The following is a 14,814-nucleotide window of genomic DNA, read 5'->3' on the forward strand; positions in this document are numbered from 1 at the left end:
CAGATCAAGTCCGACCCCCTGCAATGGGCAGGAAAGGATGCTGGGGTCAAATGACCCTGGCTAGGTGATATCAAACCTCCTTTTGAAGACCCCCAGGGTAGGGGTGAGGACCACTTCCCTTGGAAGTTGGTTCCAGCTCCTAGCCACCCTGACTGTGAAGTAGTGCCTCCTGATGTCTAGCCTGAATCTACTCAGTCAGCTTATGACCATTGTTCCTTGTTACTCCCAGTTGCACCCCAAAATCTTGAGCCAAACTTGTGTCATGTGTGTTAAGCCACAGCAGGGTCAAAACTTCAGGCATGCTAGCCCCTGCTGAGGCCACAAAGCCTGCCGTGTTTCAAGGAGATTGGTGCAGGGGTTTTGGAGAAATTGCACCCCAAAATCCTGAAAGCAAAACTCATGTCATGTGTATGTGTTAAGTCACAGCAGGGTCAAAACTGCAGAAATGCTAGCCTCTGCTGAGGCCACAAAGCCTGCCAAGTTTCAAGGAGATAAGTACAGGGGTTGGGGGGAAGCTGCACCTCTAGCTGCGGACAAGCACAACTCATGACATGGGTGACAGTGTGTGCGTTCAGGCGCAGCAGGGTGACAGCTGCAGGGATGATGGCCCCTGCTGCAGCCACGAAGCCTGCCAGCTGTGGAGGAGATCGGTGCAGGGGGTTCTGGGGCCCTGCACCTCTGGCTGCTGACAGGCAAACCTTGTGTCATGGGTGCTTGTGCAACTAACTGTCTCTTGTCTTGGGGCAGCTGATTGTTTGTATTGATTCTTTCCTCCTCTTGGTGGTTTTGTAGGTGTTAATCCATGCTTGTTAAGTCATTATGTAGTACCTAGGTCCTGCGTATTGAGCTGGTCCCTGAGTGAATCATGATTAATTGGTAACTGGTAACACAGTAGCTTAGCAGCCAGGCCTGCAGTAGTCCCCCCCAAATGTGCCCCAAGACAGACACAGTTGCACAAGCACCCATGTCACAAGTTTTGCTTGTCTGCAGCTTGAGGTACAGTTTCCCCCAAACCCCTACACCGATCTTGAAACTTGGCAGGCTTTGTGGCCTCAGCAGGGGCCACGACCCCTGCAGTTTACAGCCCGCTGCGCCTTCAACACACACAGTGTCATCTATATCATGAGTTTTGCCTGTCAGCAGCTTGAGATGCAGTTCCCCCCAAACCCCTGCACCTATCACCTTGAAATTTGGCAGGCTTTGTAGCTTCACCAGGGGCTACCACCCTGCAGTTTTGACCCCACTGTGGCTTAACACATACATGTGACATGAGCTTTGCTTTCAAGAATATGGGGTGCAGTCCCTCCCAAACCCCCTGCACCAATCTTGAAACTTGGTAGGCTTCATGGCCTCAGGAGTGGCTAGCAAGCCTGCAGTTTTGACCCCGCTGTGGCTTAACACATACACATGACATGAGCTTTGCTTTCAGGATTTTGGGGTGCAGTTTTTCCAACCCCTCTGCACGTATCTCCTTGAAAGTTAGTAGGCTTTGTTGCCTCAGCAGGGGCTAGCATGCCTGCAGTTTTGACCCCACTGTGGCTTAACACATACATGACATGAGTTTTGCTCTCAAGATTTTGGGGTGCAGTTTCTCCGAACCCCATACACCTATCTTCTTGAAACTTGGCACGCATCATGCCCTCAGAAGGGGCTACCGTTTCTGCAAGTTTCATCCAAATCTGGCCAGAAATGACAAAGTTATAGCCTGCTTCGACCTTCCCCGTTATAGTCTATGGGCGAAACGTCGAAACAGGGTCAAAACGGCAAAACGTTTCAACGGAACAAAACGAAACAGCCGGTTCCACTCAAAACCAAAGTCAAAATGAAACACTGTTCTGTCGAAATGCTGGTCGAAACAAAATGCTTCCATTTTGCACAGCCCTATAAATCAACCTACTAGAACAAGTTAAAATTTCAATCAGTCCTTTTTTATATTATTAAGGGTTTGTTTGCATTAAAAAAAAAAAAGAGGACAAGTTAGTACATCTGGTTGGCTTACTTCTGAGTCAGGTCTTGGAGGAAAGATCTTAACCATCACCAAGAAACTGTGGCAAATGGTACTGTATATTCAGTACAAAGTGCAAATCCACTGGTTTAATAATAAATTGGGAACACAAGACAGGTTTTGCCTGGGTTGTTTTTTTTGTGGAAGAGTTACGCTGCAGTTAAAACTGATGCATGCATAATCCCACAGCACTCCTTGTAGGAGCAGGTATGTTAGCACTCGCATGTCAGACAATTTCCAAATCAAGTAACGTTCTGTTTATCCAAATCCCCACTACCACTTCAGCTGGCCACAACTTCTTGGCCTAAACAACTTTGCATTGATACTGCCTATGTTACATCTGAAAGCTGACTACAGTGATCCCAAAACCTCACTTACATTTGCAATGTTTCAAAAGTACCTGCACAGGACTCTGAGACCTCCAGATGCAATGACCTACTGAATGATGGTTGTCTTAACTGTCAACTGCCAATAGAAACATAACCTTTCTTACCTTTGACCAGTCATAACTGGAAGCATAGGCAAAGATATTTCCATTGTGGTTGAAACAACAGGCAGATATTGCCTGATCTAGTTGTTCTGATGTTTTTAGCTTTGTTCGTGCATCTTTATCCCAAAAGCTGAATCTACCGTCAGATCCTACAGTTGCAAGGGTGCCATGGGCAGGATGAAACGCTATCCCATTTACCTACAGAATAGTGTAAGATTATGTAAGACAGCTAATTATATAGACTGGGACACATCTACTTCACAGTATATGCACTGCATACTCAGAGAACCCAGGCCTTTTATATGTAAATTAATATAATGCAATTAAGGCTAGCTGATTTTTTGTAGTGCTTTAAAACAGAATTAAAAAACCCCCCACAAAAATCACATGTTGTTTTGAACCACCTATACATATGCACTCCCATTACAGAAAACACGTTAACTCTCTTGGTACTTAATAAGTCCTTACAGACCAGCAGGTTTTTCCATAGACAAAGGCACAGATATAGATGGGTATATTAAATGCTTTATCTTAAAAAGGTTTAACAGAAAGTAGAGGCAAAGATTTCTTTGCAAGTCTGTAATATTCCACGTACTCTTTTTTTTCTTTATTGCATGTGACATTTTTTTTCCTTTAAATATAAAAGGAAGAAGTCTCTAAGCACAAAAGGTCAAGAAAACAAAAACTTCATCGTAGATTGGATATAAAATTATACAACCTGAAAAAATATCTTTTAACTTCATTGAAAATAATTAAGTTAAATGGGTTGAATACTTACAGCATAAATATCCTGAGGTGCTGATGTGTTTGTTCCATTGGAGCGATGACATTTAAAAGTGAAGTTATCTTTGGCTCTTAAAAGAAAAGTATTTCATTATAAATGTTCTTGATTTCAATGAATGCAGCGAATACTACATGGTTTAAAAAACTACTTACGGATTGGGGGGGTTGATATAGTGAATAGCTACTCTTCCTTCAATACTTCCAAGGGCAAATCCAGTAGGTTTGTTGACTTTGTCTTTAAAAATAGCAACACAGCGATGCTACATTTGAGGAAAATACAGAGCATTTTAGAAAGGAGACTGAGAACCAGATTTTCTAAACAGCGTCTGTGAGAACACAAAATGCTGCATATATAATACCTACTCAAAAAGTTACGTATAACACTGAAAAGTGAGTCAAACCCCCTTCAAAACGCTATGACTTTAGAATCTTACATTTTTAAACATAATGAAGAAATGTTAGACGCACAAAATTCTCCTTTCACCAAAACATTACATGTGCACAAAACTTATGTAAAGTAGATGATCCGACGACTTTGGAAAGACTTTAAATCTTGTTCTCCCTGCTATACATGAAAAGACTAATTCTAATAAAACACTATCAAGTCCCGCTTTCTGGAATAATGTCTTGCTACTCAATTCCATGCCATTCTGTCAAGTTAAAGGTATAGTCTAAGTGCTATCAGGAAGAACAACCAAAACTGCATGTAAATACTTGTTAGATCTGCCCCATTACGCCGAACTAAAGTTTACTATTCAACTGTTTCAAAATAACTTATCAAATAACTATGATAAAAGAAAGTATTTAATGGATCCTAACCTTAAGAACAACCACTCAAATTATTTTAGGCAAAGTAAATCTGGACTGGAAAAAAGGAAGTAATTTTAAGTAATGATAACATGTTTTTCTCTTTTCACAAAACAAATCATTGAGTTAACAAAAATTAAAGCAAAGCACAAACTACATAGAATTATAAGGATTGCATCAAAATAATATTGGTCTTTTTATATTTAAAAAAAAGTCTGTAGTACCATCTGATACACTGCACAAATGAGCTTATAATAAATGTAATTACTTACCTGGTGTTTAAGTGGAGATTCTATTCTTCTAAACTCAGAAGGCTGATTCTCTAGCTGATAAACTATCAAGCCCCTTTCTGCAGTGGCTACTGCTGCCATGGGGTATACCTGGAGAAGGTACGAGAAGCATGCTGGAAGAGACTCAAATATGGTATTGTCACAAAAAAGATGTCTAACTCTTTCAAACCACTTAACTCCTTCAAATCCATAAGAAAAGAAAAACAAAGTAAGAAAAAGGAATGAGATTTTTAGTTCTGGGAGAGAGAGAGACTAGAGACTATAAGCCATTTTTTATGTAGAAAAGATACAGCAAAGGCAGCAGAAATATAGACGTCTTTCAAATAAAGCAAAACAACAGTGTACCATTTTGATATGGAGAACTTTTATTTAATACAACTCTGGGCTGGATTCAAACCATTTAATGGGCACATATCCAAATACCTGAGTTTGCTCGCTTACCACATCAGCACAGTAACATCTTTCAGGCAGTTGTAAGGTCATCATAGGTGTTGGTGATCGTGTATCCCAGAACTAAAGAAACCAAGAAACAAAAGAATTTAAAATAAGATCTGTCATCAGACGCTTCTCCAAATACACCATATTCATATGCAGTAGTAAAACTGATTGGTTAGTTAGCGCAAGAAATGCTATTTCAAATTGTTTCACCCCTGACAAGAGTCAGATAGAATAGTTCCATTTGCTTAGCTCAGGACTAGAAATGTTCACTGCGGTTAATCTTTCAAATTAGCATACTCTAGAAAGATTTATTTAATACATTCCCATTTTACACGGTATTGAGAATACTGCAGGACAAAACCATTTGCTCCGATGCAATCATACCTTTAAAGTTTTATCCCAACTTCCTGTCATTATGCAGTTGTAGTTTGGTGCTTTAATCCAATGGATTGTTTTAACAGGGGCATCATGCTGAAAACAGATACAAAAAACACATGCATCTACATTTTTTAAAACAACAGCCTACATCTCTTCCTCTTTATGGCTTCATGGAATAACATTCTGGTTGTGCATACCTCTAGTTTGTTCACATAAGTTATCACACCGGCCACAATGCTTCAAATTCTCTACTACAAATCAGAACTGTATTGTACTGTGAAAACTTTAAAATGACAGAACCACCAAACGAGACTTAGAAGAATTCATTTCCTTTACTGAAATGGGAGGTGTTCAGCATGCATAGAATACAGAAAGTGTTTTTCTAAAAACTCATCACTAAAGTAAAAGTGTTCAGGAGCAACAACACGTATTAAGTTAAGGAAAGTAACTTCATTTGTGCCTTTGTGTGTTGGCAATTGCAATAAATATTTATTTCCTACTATTGATCGCTAAAAATTTCTAATCAAGGATTAAAACCTGAATTGCTTCACCATAACTAAACTATAATGGAAAGAGTAAACATGTTTACTTCTTGCTGGTAAAAACAACAACACAGAGACATTATTTTAATCATGTTAAATTACTAAGACAAAGCATTTTTGTCTTGGAGAGAGTAAGCATTTGCACTGAGGTTAAACATAAGTGTTAGAATCTTGACTATTAACACTACACCCATGAAGTTGTTCCCTTTATGGAAACAAACTTAATTACAGAAGAACCTGTCCTCCTAGCATCTTAGCACATGGGCTAAATCTCAATAAAATAAAAGACTGAACACCTGGGATACAAAAGAAAAGCAACAGTGGGGAGCGAGTAACTGAAAAATGGAATTAGACTGCAGCTGGACACTTTTGCAGGAACCATCAAGGAAGCTCTCTCTCACATGAGCTATATGGGGCTTTTGCCTAGAGTGGGATTTGCATTGCCTGCATTCCAGCTATCATACTAAAATTTATCTAGCATTATGACTTACATGATTCTTCATTTAGTAAGGTCAGCTAAAAAGTTGAGTAATATATTCATTCACTATTAGAATTTATTATTATTATGATGATGATGATGATTTTCTATTATTAAAAAAGGTGTTAGTGAATCTCCCTTTGCAGGTAAATAGATTTTAGATTACTTACTTGTGCAATCTGGATGGCTTGATTACTGTTGAGATCCCACATTTTGGCAGTTTTGTCACAGGAAGCAGTAAAAACTTTACTCCCGTCCTAAAAAAGAAAGTCATTCAAAGTTTCACATACACATAAAGTTCGAAGTTTAATGTCTGTAATACCCAGTACTCATTAAGGCTAGGGACAGAAGTTGCAAATAAACTGGTTTAAGTGATTGGCAACTGGTTTAAACATGTAACAGAACAGAAGCTCAGTGCACATAAACCACTTTCAAAATGGCTGAAACTGGTTTAAGATAAAGTTGGTCAAATGTGGTATCAGACTTAACTGACTGAGGTCAAACCGGTTTATGGAATTTCTGTCCCAGACCCCTTCCTGGTTCAAGTTAAATCCAAGTCCCCCAGCATCCCAGCATGTTTTTCAGGCCTGGGCTGGGCTGTCTGCTCCAGAGAGCAGGGATGGCTCCATCCCTCTGCTCCATAGCCGGAACAGGGGCAGGGGCACAGCCAGACGCTGACCCGACATGGCCCTGTGAGGCGAAAGGGGCAGGGACGGGATTTATTCCCCCCTCTGTCCCCTCTCCCACTGGGAGCCCACAGCTGGGGTCTGCCAGCCCTGGCCACTGCCTCTCATTCCTGACCAGGCAGACCCCAGCTGGGGTGCCAGGGGGCAGGAGGGAGGGGGAATAAACCCTCTCTCTTCCTGCCCCCTTTGCCTCAGGGGGTAATGCTGGCCAGCATCTGGCCGCGCCCCCACCCGACGCTGGAGCGGTGAGGCGGGAGGGACCCTGACAGGGGCAGCAGCCCCTGTGATGATGTCCAGGGAGCACAAGCCTCTTTGTGGTGAGAGGGCTGCTGCACTGCAGGCTGGAGTGAAGTGGGCAGAGCTGCTGCAGTCTAAAACACTGAACCTTTCATACATCTGAACGGACTGTTACTAACAAAGAGCAGACCAGAATTACATTTCAATCCTAAGCATTTCTGTAATAACTTCTATTCTGCCTCTTCTAATCGCAGAGTGGACACACAAAATTGATATACTCAAAATTAGATATGAAGAGTATCATCTTACAAGCAGCACTCTTAACCCCCCCCCCCAACCAAACAGGCCTTGTTAATAAGCCATTCCCCCAACATTTACAAATACTGTATATGAGAAGTTAATGATATTTTTATCTGTTCAGATGAGGACCACATCATTTTAAATACTGATAGAAAACTAATCTTGTTTTTGTAGAATTCTTATCAAATTGAAACAAGAAGCTAATGCCGGAAACACAATGTAAACGACAAATTCAACCAAAACAATGAAACTGTACACTAGCACCATCTTAAAACTACTATTCCATCTGCACATATCTGAAGTCCAAATTAACCCAGCAAACTTAGGTTTGTTTTATATGACAAAAGGCCGTTACATTCTATGATTGCATCTACATTTTAAATTGATGCACATGCAAGATACTTGGGCTTTACTGCTATAGATTTCCTTGATGATAGAGACTTTTTGAAAAGAAGGACATACATCACTCCAACACACGTCTAGCACAGGCCCTGTGTGCATCTGCTGAGCCTTCGGAATTGTTTGTCCACTATCTTGAACTTCCCAACACCGAACCTAAAGAGTCATAGATACAGATGTATTAAAATACTATTAATTTGGAGTACCAAGAATGCATAATTGTGTTACAGAAATGAAGCACATTCTGTCCCTTGAAAACCTTACCCTTAATTTAGCACAAAGAATTCATATTTTAATAGACATGAAAAGAGTGGAGAGGATGCAGGTAAGAGAAGAAAGGCTTACAATAATAAATGACACAACTGCTACTCATTGAAAACCTACTGGACTGGGGTCCCTTGACACAAGCTGAAGAATGTCTAAGTTGAGGATCCCAAATGGCTCAGGAATGGGGGAGCCACTGAACTGCTCAGCCCTGACAACCTGGAAGCAATGCTGCTTTGCTTCGCACGTCGAGGAACCTTGGCTGGTAGAGTGCATTTTCAGGATTACTCTTTCGCAACTTTGCATCTAAATTCCACCTAGTTCCCACATCAGTTGTCTTAATCCTTTTGCTGTTCTGGCATTCAGTACTTACATCGTTTGCCCAGGATCCTGCAATAAGGAAGTTACCCGGCAATGTTGGGGGACTGAAAGCTAAACAAGAAATGCTGTCATCAGGTGGAGACGTAACTTCAATATCCTGTAAAAGAAAGTGTTACACATATCGATACACTGAAGAAATATTTGCTCGTTGACTCAAAAACATACTGTGAACTACTGAATTTTATACATGCACACCTGAAAATTAATACAGAAACTGACAATAAAATACACCTTGATTTTACTTTGACAGATATAGCCGAAATATGTTAATGCAATGCAGATTTTATCAAGAGGAAGAAATCACTTGTGCACAGATTAACAAGGTTCCTGCAATAGTTCCCTGCTCCTCTTTGCCTCCCATCTCAACGCCCTTTCACATGCAACTTGCCCAGCTGTGCACAAAACAGCCACCCATTCAGCAGCCTGAATATAATCCATTTTGGACACATATAGGCCACATCCAGATGAGTGCGGCCATATGGTATGTGGCGCCCCAAACACGTCTGTGGTGCCACATACCGCACAGTCAGTTGTTTTTTGCACTGCAATGGCATGCTGCCCATGTGTGCTCTGCTCCACTTTCTTTCCGGGGTTTTTTTTGACCACTGGATATTCAGGGGCCAAAAAATGCCTGTGGAGGGGAAAAAAAAGGAGCAGAGCAGCATGTGCACAGGCAGTGTGCGCCACTCAAAAGCGGAGCCAGGCCACCTGAACTATGCTCTGGCTGCTGACCAGGCTCCGTGCAGAACTGCCGCTGTTGCAGCCCTGAAAGGCCCGCAGTTAAGGCTCCCCTACCACCCAGGGTAACTTGCTGTGCACCAAAGCACATGTGGCACACGCGTTCCCTGGACCAAGGTGCACTGCCGCTACTTGTCCCCAGAGAACCAAACGTCCATGCTCGTCTGGATGCGGCCATAGGATGCAGACAGAAGTGCAACTCCCAGCTGTAACTCAGAACAATTTCTGAAAAGTGTTCTGAGTTACAGCATTACCCTGGACCAAACAGAAGTTTACTATTGGTTCTGGGAGGTGAGGGGAAATCTAGCTTCAGGCTGGGAGCCTGCAGCCAGGTCCTCTGCCAGAGCCCTCTATTTTTAAAAGGGGAGGGAGAAAAGGCAGCAGTGGGAGCTCATTCTTGGGGCTCCCCAGCTGGGGCTGAAGGGTGGGTAAATTGGAGCCCCCCCACCTGAGAGTGCCTCAAATACACCTGCCCCACCCTCCGGGGGGGCTGAAAGCCCCGCAGATTTAACTCCCTCCGCTCCCTTTCCCTCCTCCCATTCTGAAAGCAGAGACAGGCTGGGAGGCAGCAGACACAAGTTACAGAAGACGCTCCATTTTGAAACGTCTTTACCTGATACCCCATGCAGTGAGGGTTCAGATTTTCACCTAATCAGGCATTTTTGAAGCTGTCTGTAGCTGTGTGCTTGTGTTTGATCACAGCTATCAACTGTTTTCAGTGGCCAGATCAGGTGAAAATTGTCACTTCCGTCTGCACCCATAGTTCAAATAACAGCACACACATCTGCACACCTATCTTGTCTGAAAGGTCAGGGCCTTTATGTTCCTAGAAATAACATGCTGTCCCAATTAGACTGCCCTAACGACCACTGTGGCTAATCTATGCTAAGAGAAACATGCTTACAAACTACATCTCAATGCTATTGGGGTGCCAGGGTTTCCTGGCAGCATAGGAGCTCGTCATGCCTCACCACAGCATGCCAGTCAGGACGGTGAACCAGACTGTGCCATTTAAGGTGGACATGAAAACGGACCCACCCTGTACAATTACAAACCACTTCCTGGTCCAGCTGGCAGAGGCAGGAAGACAGATGCTCTCTGAGCCAGCTCTCGGTAACAGGGAAGGAGGCAGCAGCATTGCCAGATCTTACATATGAATTATCATATGAGAAGCTCAAAATTACAGTATTTGCTGGAACACTATCGTACACTGAAAAAAATGCAAATAAATCTTTTAATTTACTTTATAAGTTAAAAAACTCGCAGCTGGTAAAGTCAACAAAATGCTGGCTTGCATCCATAGATGCTTCTCAAGCAAATCCCAGGATGTACTCGGCCTTGGTGAGGCCGCAGCTGGAGTAGTGCATACAATTTTGGGCTCCACAGTTCAAAAAAGGATGTGGAGGAGCTTGAGGGAGTGCAGAGGAGAGCCACGCGCATGACCAGAGGGCAGGAGAACAGGCCTCATGAGGAGAGGCTGAGAGCCACGGGACTCTTCAGCCTGGAGAAGCGCAGGCACGGGGGGGACCTGGTGGCTGCCTATAAGTACATAAGGGGGGTGCATCAGGATCTGGGGGAACGCCTGTTTGCCAGAGCGCCCCGAGGGATTTCAAGGTCCAACAGTCAAAGACTCCCCCAAGACCGCTTTAGGCGGGACACAAGGGAAAACCTCTTTGCTGTCCGAGCCCCAAGGCCTGGAACAGACTCCCCGCGGAGGCAGTGCAAGCCCCTACTCCGGGCTCTTAAGAAACGTTTGGACACCCATCCGCTGGGATCCTTTGCCCCCAGCTGACTTCCTGCCCCTGGGGCGGGGGGCCGGACTCGATGATCTCCAGAGGTCCCTTCCAGCCCTAACGTCTGTGAAATCTATGAAACGTTCTTCACTATAAGTCGGACAGCGAGTGCGTGAGAACCGGGCCCTTACAGCCGCCTTTTATTTCGAGGCAAGCCGTCCGAAGAAAGCACCGGCAGCAAACCCACAGGTGGGTTCGGACTCTCCGCGAACAACTCGAGTTTCGCACACGCCGCCGAGGAACAGGCGCCTCCATCTCCCTCCGTGCAAAATGACGTCCATTTCTACCCTCTTTTAATTTCCCCTGAGCCTGAAAACGGGGCGCGGGCACCCAAAAGCTTGCAAAAAAAAAAATGGTAATTTCCTAGCTGGCCTCATCAAAGGTCTCCTGGAAACAAAATCTGCATCTTCAGGAGCGATGGCGCGTGGACTGAAGGGTAGGAGGGCTGACGTGCCCGTGCAAGGGGAGGAGCAGGCGCGCCGGCCACCCTACCTTCATGGGGTTGTGGTTGTCCGCGGCGGTGCTGCCGAACATGCTGGTGCCGCCGGTGCCGAAGCCCGAGGTGGATCCGAAGAGGCTCATGGCGGCCCTGCGGGGGGGAGGGGGAGGGGGCTGGGCGGAGGGATCCCACCGCAGCCCCTCTGCCGGCGAGCCTATTCCCCCGCGGGGGGGGGGGGAGGAGCGGACCGTACCACGCTGCGGGGGCTCCGCGCGCAAGGGTTAAACCATCCCCCCTCCCGCCGCGCGTGACAGCAGCAGGGCCCGTTCGCGTAGGGGGAAGTCGCGCGGGACTCACGCTGGAGCCGGGCCGCCGAGTCCGCCGGCGGGAAGGGGGGAGCAGCCACCCGCTCGCACCCAGGCGGTTGGTCCCGGCGCAGGCCGCTGCCTACTGCGCGTGCGCGCGCGCCAAGGGGCGGGGCGGGGCGGGGCGGTGTCACCGATCACGTAGGTGGGGCTCGTGGGCTGCTACCTGCGCCTGCGCGCGTCATCTGTCTTGGGCCCATTTCAGAGATGGGAAGGTGGGGGTTCATAGCAGGAAAGTGAGGTGGCCGAGGGCAGCGGAGGCATGGGATGTGAGCCCATGTTTTGGGGTAACAACTGGAGGCGGGTGTCAAAGGAGGAGGTGCCTCTAGTCGCTTGATTTCCAAAACAAAACCGGGCCATGGCAGATGGGAGAAGCAGGAAGCTGGTTGGAGGCCGGCACAACCGGTGGCTTCCCAAGATGTACGGTCCATGTGATGGTCACGCTCATGCCAAGCCCTGGAGGAAAGATCCCACCTGAGTTGCGTGCAGAGACCCGCTTGCTTTATGCAAATGATCACCCAAATTATTCATAGCAGGCCTCCTGTTCTCTGGGCCAGGTCGGGCTCAGGAGGCAGATGGAAGCTGCCGAGAGCTAGAAGGCTCCAATGAAGCAAGATGTTAAATACTTCCTGGACACAAAATACTCAGACTTCAAATTCAAATACGGCTGCCAGTTCGATATGGACAGCTTGTCCAAGGACGGTGCCTGAAACCTTCAGTTAGAACTTATGAAGGTGAGCAGGGCTTAGGTTCAAGTCACTTCCAGGCCCAGACGATGCAAACGTGCCCACAGTGTGGGGATAGCCCAGTGCTGCTCAACCTTTTTAGGCTCAAGGCACCAGAAGCACCTCTTGGAAAATGCCAGCTCTTGGTTTTCACTATTTCTTGACTATGGGAAAACAACAGAGCAATTTTTCTGGGCCACAACAGGTTAAAATGCTTTTAACACTCGATTCCTTTTTTAAATTTCTGGATTTATCTTGCGAATTTTGTTTGTATAACCTAACAGTGTTAACACTGTGTGACTCCATTGCAGCACACTTGAAAGGATATTCTGGCACCCTAGGGTGCTGCAGCACCCTGGGTGAGAGTCACTGGTACAGGCATTAGTGTAGTGTGGCATTCACAAACCTTATGCTTGAGATGTGCAAAAGTAAAATAACTCAGTTTGACTTTCCAAACTCATCTTGAGTTTTTAAGAGTTTGCAGTTGGAAAAAAATTAGCTGTCTGTCTGGTGTATTTGTTTTGGATGTACACACAACGAACATGAAATATCACAACGACACATTTCCAGTAACCTCTCATAGGATTGAACTTTAAAACCATTAATTTAAACATGTTTTTAAGAACAAAAGACAATACAAAATAAGCGTATGATAAAGTAGAATGTGGCACAGATTGGAAGTTTTAAACTACAAACGAAACTTTATTTCACTAAAATCAGCAAAAAAAAAATCACCAAAATATTAAATCGACATCTATTTTAAGTATAACTCATCTAGAGTTGGAATTATGGTTACAAAAGAATAGACAAAAATAAAAGGAACAATCTTCTTTAAGTAAACAAGGAGCTGAATCTCTTCTGATTTGAATATGATTGCCACAAAATTGCAAATTTCTGCATCTTTTGTATATTAGCTCCAAAATAAATCAACTTTTGAAAATAGCTGGTTTACAAACAAATATTCAGATCCATCCACCAAATCTCAATTTATTTGGTAAATAAACTCTAGATAGATAATCTGATGAAAGAGAAGTCAAAGCTTGAATTTCAGCCTTCATTTTAGATGCTGCCATAATTTCCATCTGAAAAAGAAAACCCAGTAGAAACTGATATATGTCTGATAACAGCTTGACCCCTAGGGTGATGTCCCTGTTAAATAATTTTTAAATAACATTGATGGATAAAAATTGTACTAGAAGTTTTGTTGGCATGGACCTGCATAATATATTAAGAATTTATTTTATCACAGGTCAATATGCTTTCCTCTGTTGAGCAGCATGTAACAGCAAAGTTGCAGCAAGTTATCAGCAGCCAGGTGTAGCAGGGGAAAAAAGCAGCTATGCAGTATTTTTCCTACCAGCTAACCACTCTATTTTAATTTGTTGGAACTGAGCTACATGGCTTAAAGGTACAGCTACATATGGGGTATAAATAGTTGATCTAAATGGCAGTTCCTCATGTGCACAAGGTGTAATGTATTCACAATGACTGCAGAAAAACTCCCAAAAACACATAATCTCTGTAACATGATGACCAATGGCAGTAAAGCCTAACACGCTGCCAGTCCTTGGCTGGGGAGACTTGAAGCCTACCAATTCAGGGAGACAGCTAGTATGGGTACTCTTGATCCTGCCTACTTCTAGTGCAGCAAAGCCTTACTGATTCTGCTATGTTAAGAGCTCTTTCTAGTCAAAAGGAAGGGATTCTGGTAGATAGGATTTGCCCTCAAGAGATTAAAAGCAAGAAAACAATATGATTTATACATACTTCTTTTTTCCACTGTGGTTGGCAAGCAACATATGGTCTCTTCTGCATACTGTCTAGTTTATTTTGATCTCGTTTAGTAAGTGGAATTAAAGCATCTTTCCGTATATTTAATCTGGAGTAGCACATAAAAGTAATAGCTTGCTTAGTACTTAATTAAAACATGACATTGCTTCCAATTTAATTTCTTGTTTTAATCAGTTAAAGTGATCTATAAAACTAAACAGGCTTAATTGTCCTTGATTTTGTCAGGTTTCTTGTTACTTTTACTTACGTTTTGTGGTAAAACAGAAGCATAGTTATATTCGTGCTAGAAAATAACTAACCTTTCAATATCAGATGGAAGGAGACCAAGCCACCTTATAGCTGGAATTGTGAGATGGTGGGCTTCAAAAGACATTGACTAAAATAGGAAATGTCAAACATTGTTGTCAGTGTTCCCTTAGCTTGTATTATTTGTCTTTGAGAAAATATTATTGCCTTTCTAGGCCAGAGACAAATTGTATAACAAT

At 43.8% G+C, this 14,814-nt stretch overlaps 2 protein-coding genes across 6 annotated transcripts in view; both read right to left on the reverse strand.

Annotated features, from left to right (window-relative positions):
- RAE1 (ribonucleic acid export 1) overlaps positions 1-11,912 on the reverse strand; it is a 14,297-nt gene extending 2,385 nt beyond the window's left edge. Inside the window, exons 1-11 of one of the 2 annotated variants that reach the window (XM_059713243.1) lie at positions 11,806-11,912; positions 11,502-11,598; positions 8,471-8,575; positions 7,897-7,989; positions 6,382-6,468; positions 5,198-5,284; positions 4,799-4,888; positions 4,358-4,465; positions 3,432-3,538; positions 3,274-3,349; positions 2,499-2,693 (exon numbers count right to left, since the gene is read on the reverse strand). In XM_059713243.1, the coding sequence (XP_059569226.1) occupies positions 2,499-2,693; positions 3,274-3,349; positions 3,432-3,538; positions 4,358-4,465; positions 4,799-4,888; positions 5,198-5,284; positions 6,382-6,468; positions 7,897-7,989; positions 8,471-8,575; positions 11,502-11,591 (1,038 nt within the window). In that variant the 5' untranslated portion in view covers positions 11,592-11,598; positions 11,806-11,912. The remainder of the gene's footprint in view (positions 1-2,498; positions 2,694-3,273; positions 3,350-3,431; positions 3,539-4,357; positions 4,466-4,798; positions 4,889-5,197; positions 5,285-6,381; positions 6,469-7,896; positions 7,990-8,470; positions 8,576-11,501; positions 11,599-11,805) is intronic. The other variant, XM_014609725.3, reaches the window with a different exon arrangement.
- Positions 11,913-13,216: 1,304 nt separating this feature from the next.
- Positions 13,217-14,814, reverse strand: part of SPO11 (SPO11 initiator of meiotic double strand breaks) — a 236,838-nt gene continuing 235,240 nt past the window's right edge. For 3 of the 4 annotated variants that reach the window (XM_059713241.1, XM_059713240.1, XM_059713239.1), the window contains 3 exons: positions 14,629-14,705; positions 14,306-14,417; positions 13,217-13,620 (listed from right to left, as the gene is read on the reverse strand). In XM_059713241.1, coding sequence (XP_059569224.1) covers positions 13,501-13,620; positions 14,306-14,417; positions 14,629-14,705 — 309 coding nt within the window. In that variant the 3' untranslated portion in view covers positions 13,217-13,500. Of the gene's footprint in view, positions 13,621-14,294; positions 14,418-14,628; positions 14,706-14,814 lie in introns of those variants that run through there. The other variant, XM_059713242.1, reaches the window with a different exon arrangement.

Source organism: Alligator mississippiensis, chromosome 9, assembly GCF_030867095.1.
Source record: "Alligator mississippiensis isolate rAllMis1 chromosome 9, rAllMis1, whole genome shotgun sequence".
NCBI classification, from domain to species: domain Eukaryota; kingdom Metazoa; phylum Chordata; order Crocodylia; family Alligatoridae; genus Alligator; species Alligator mississippiensis.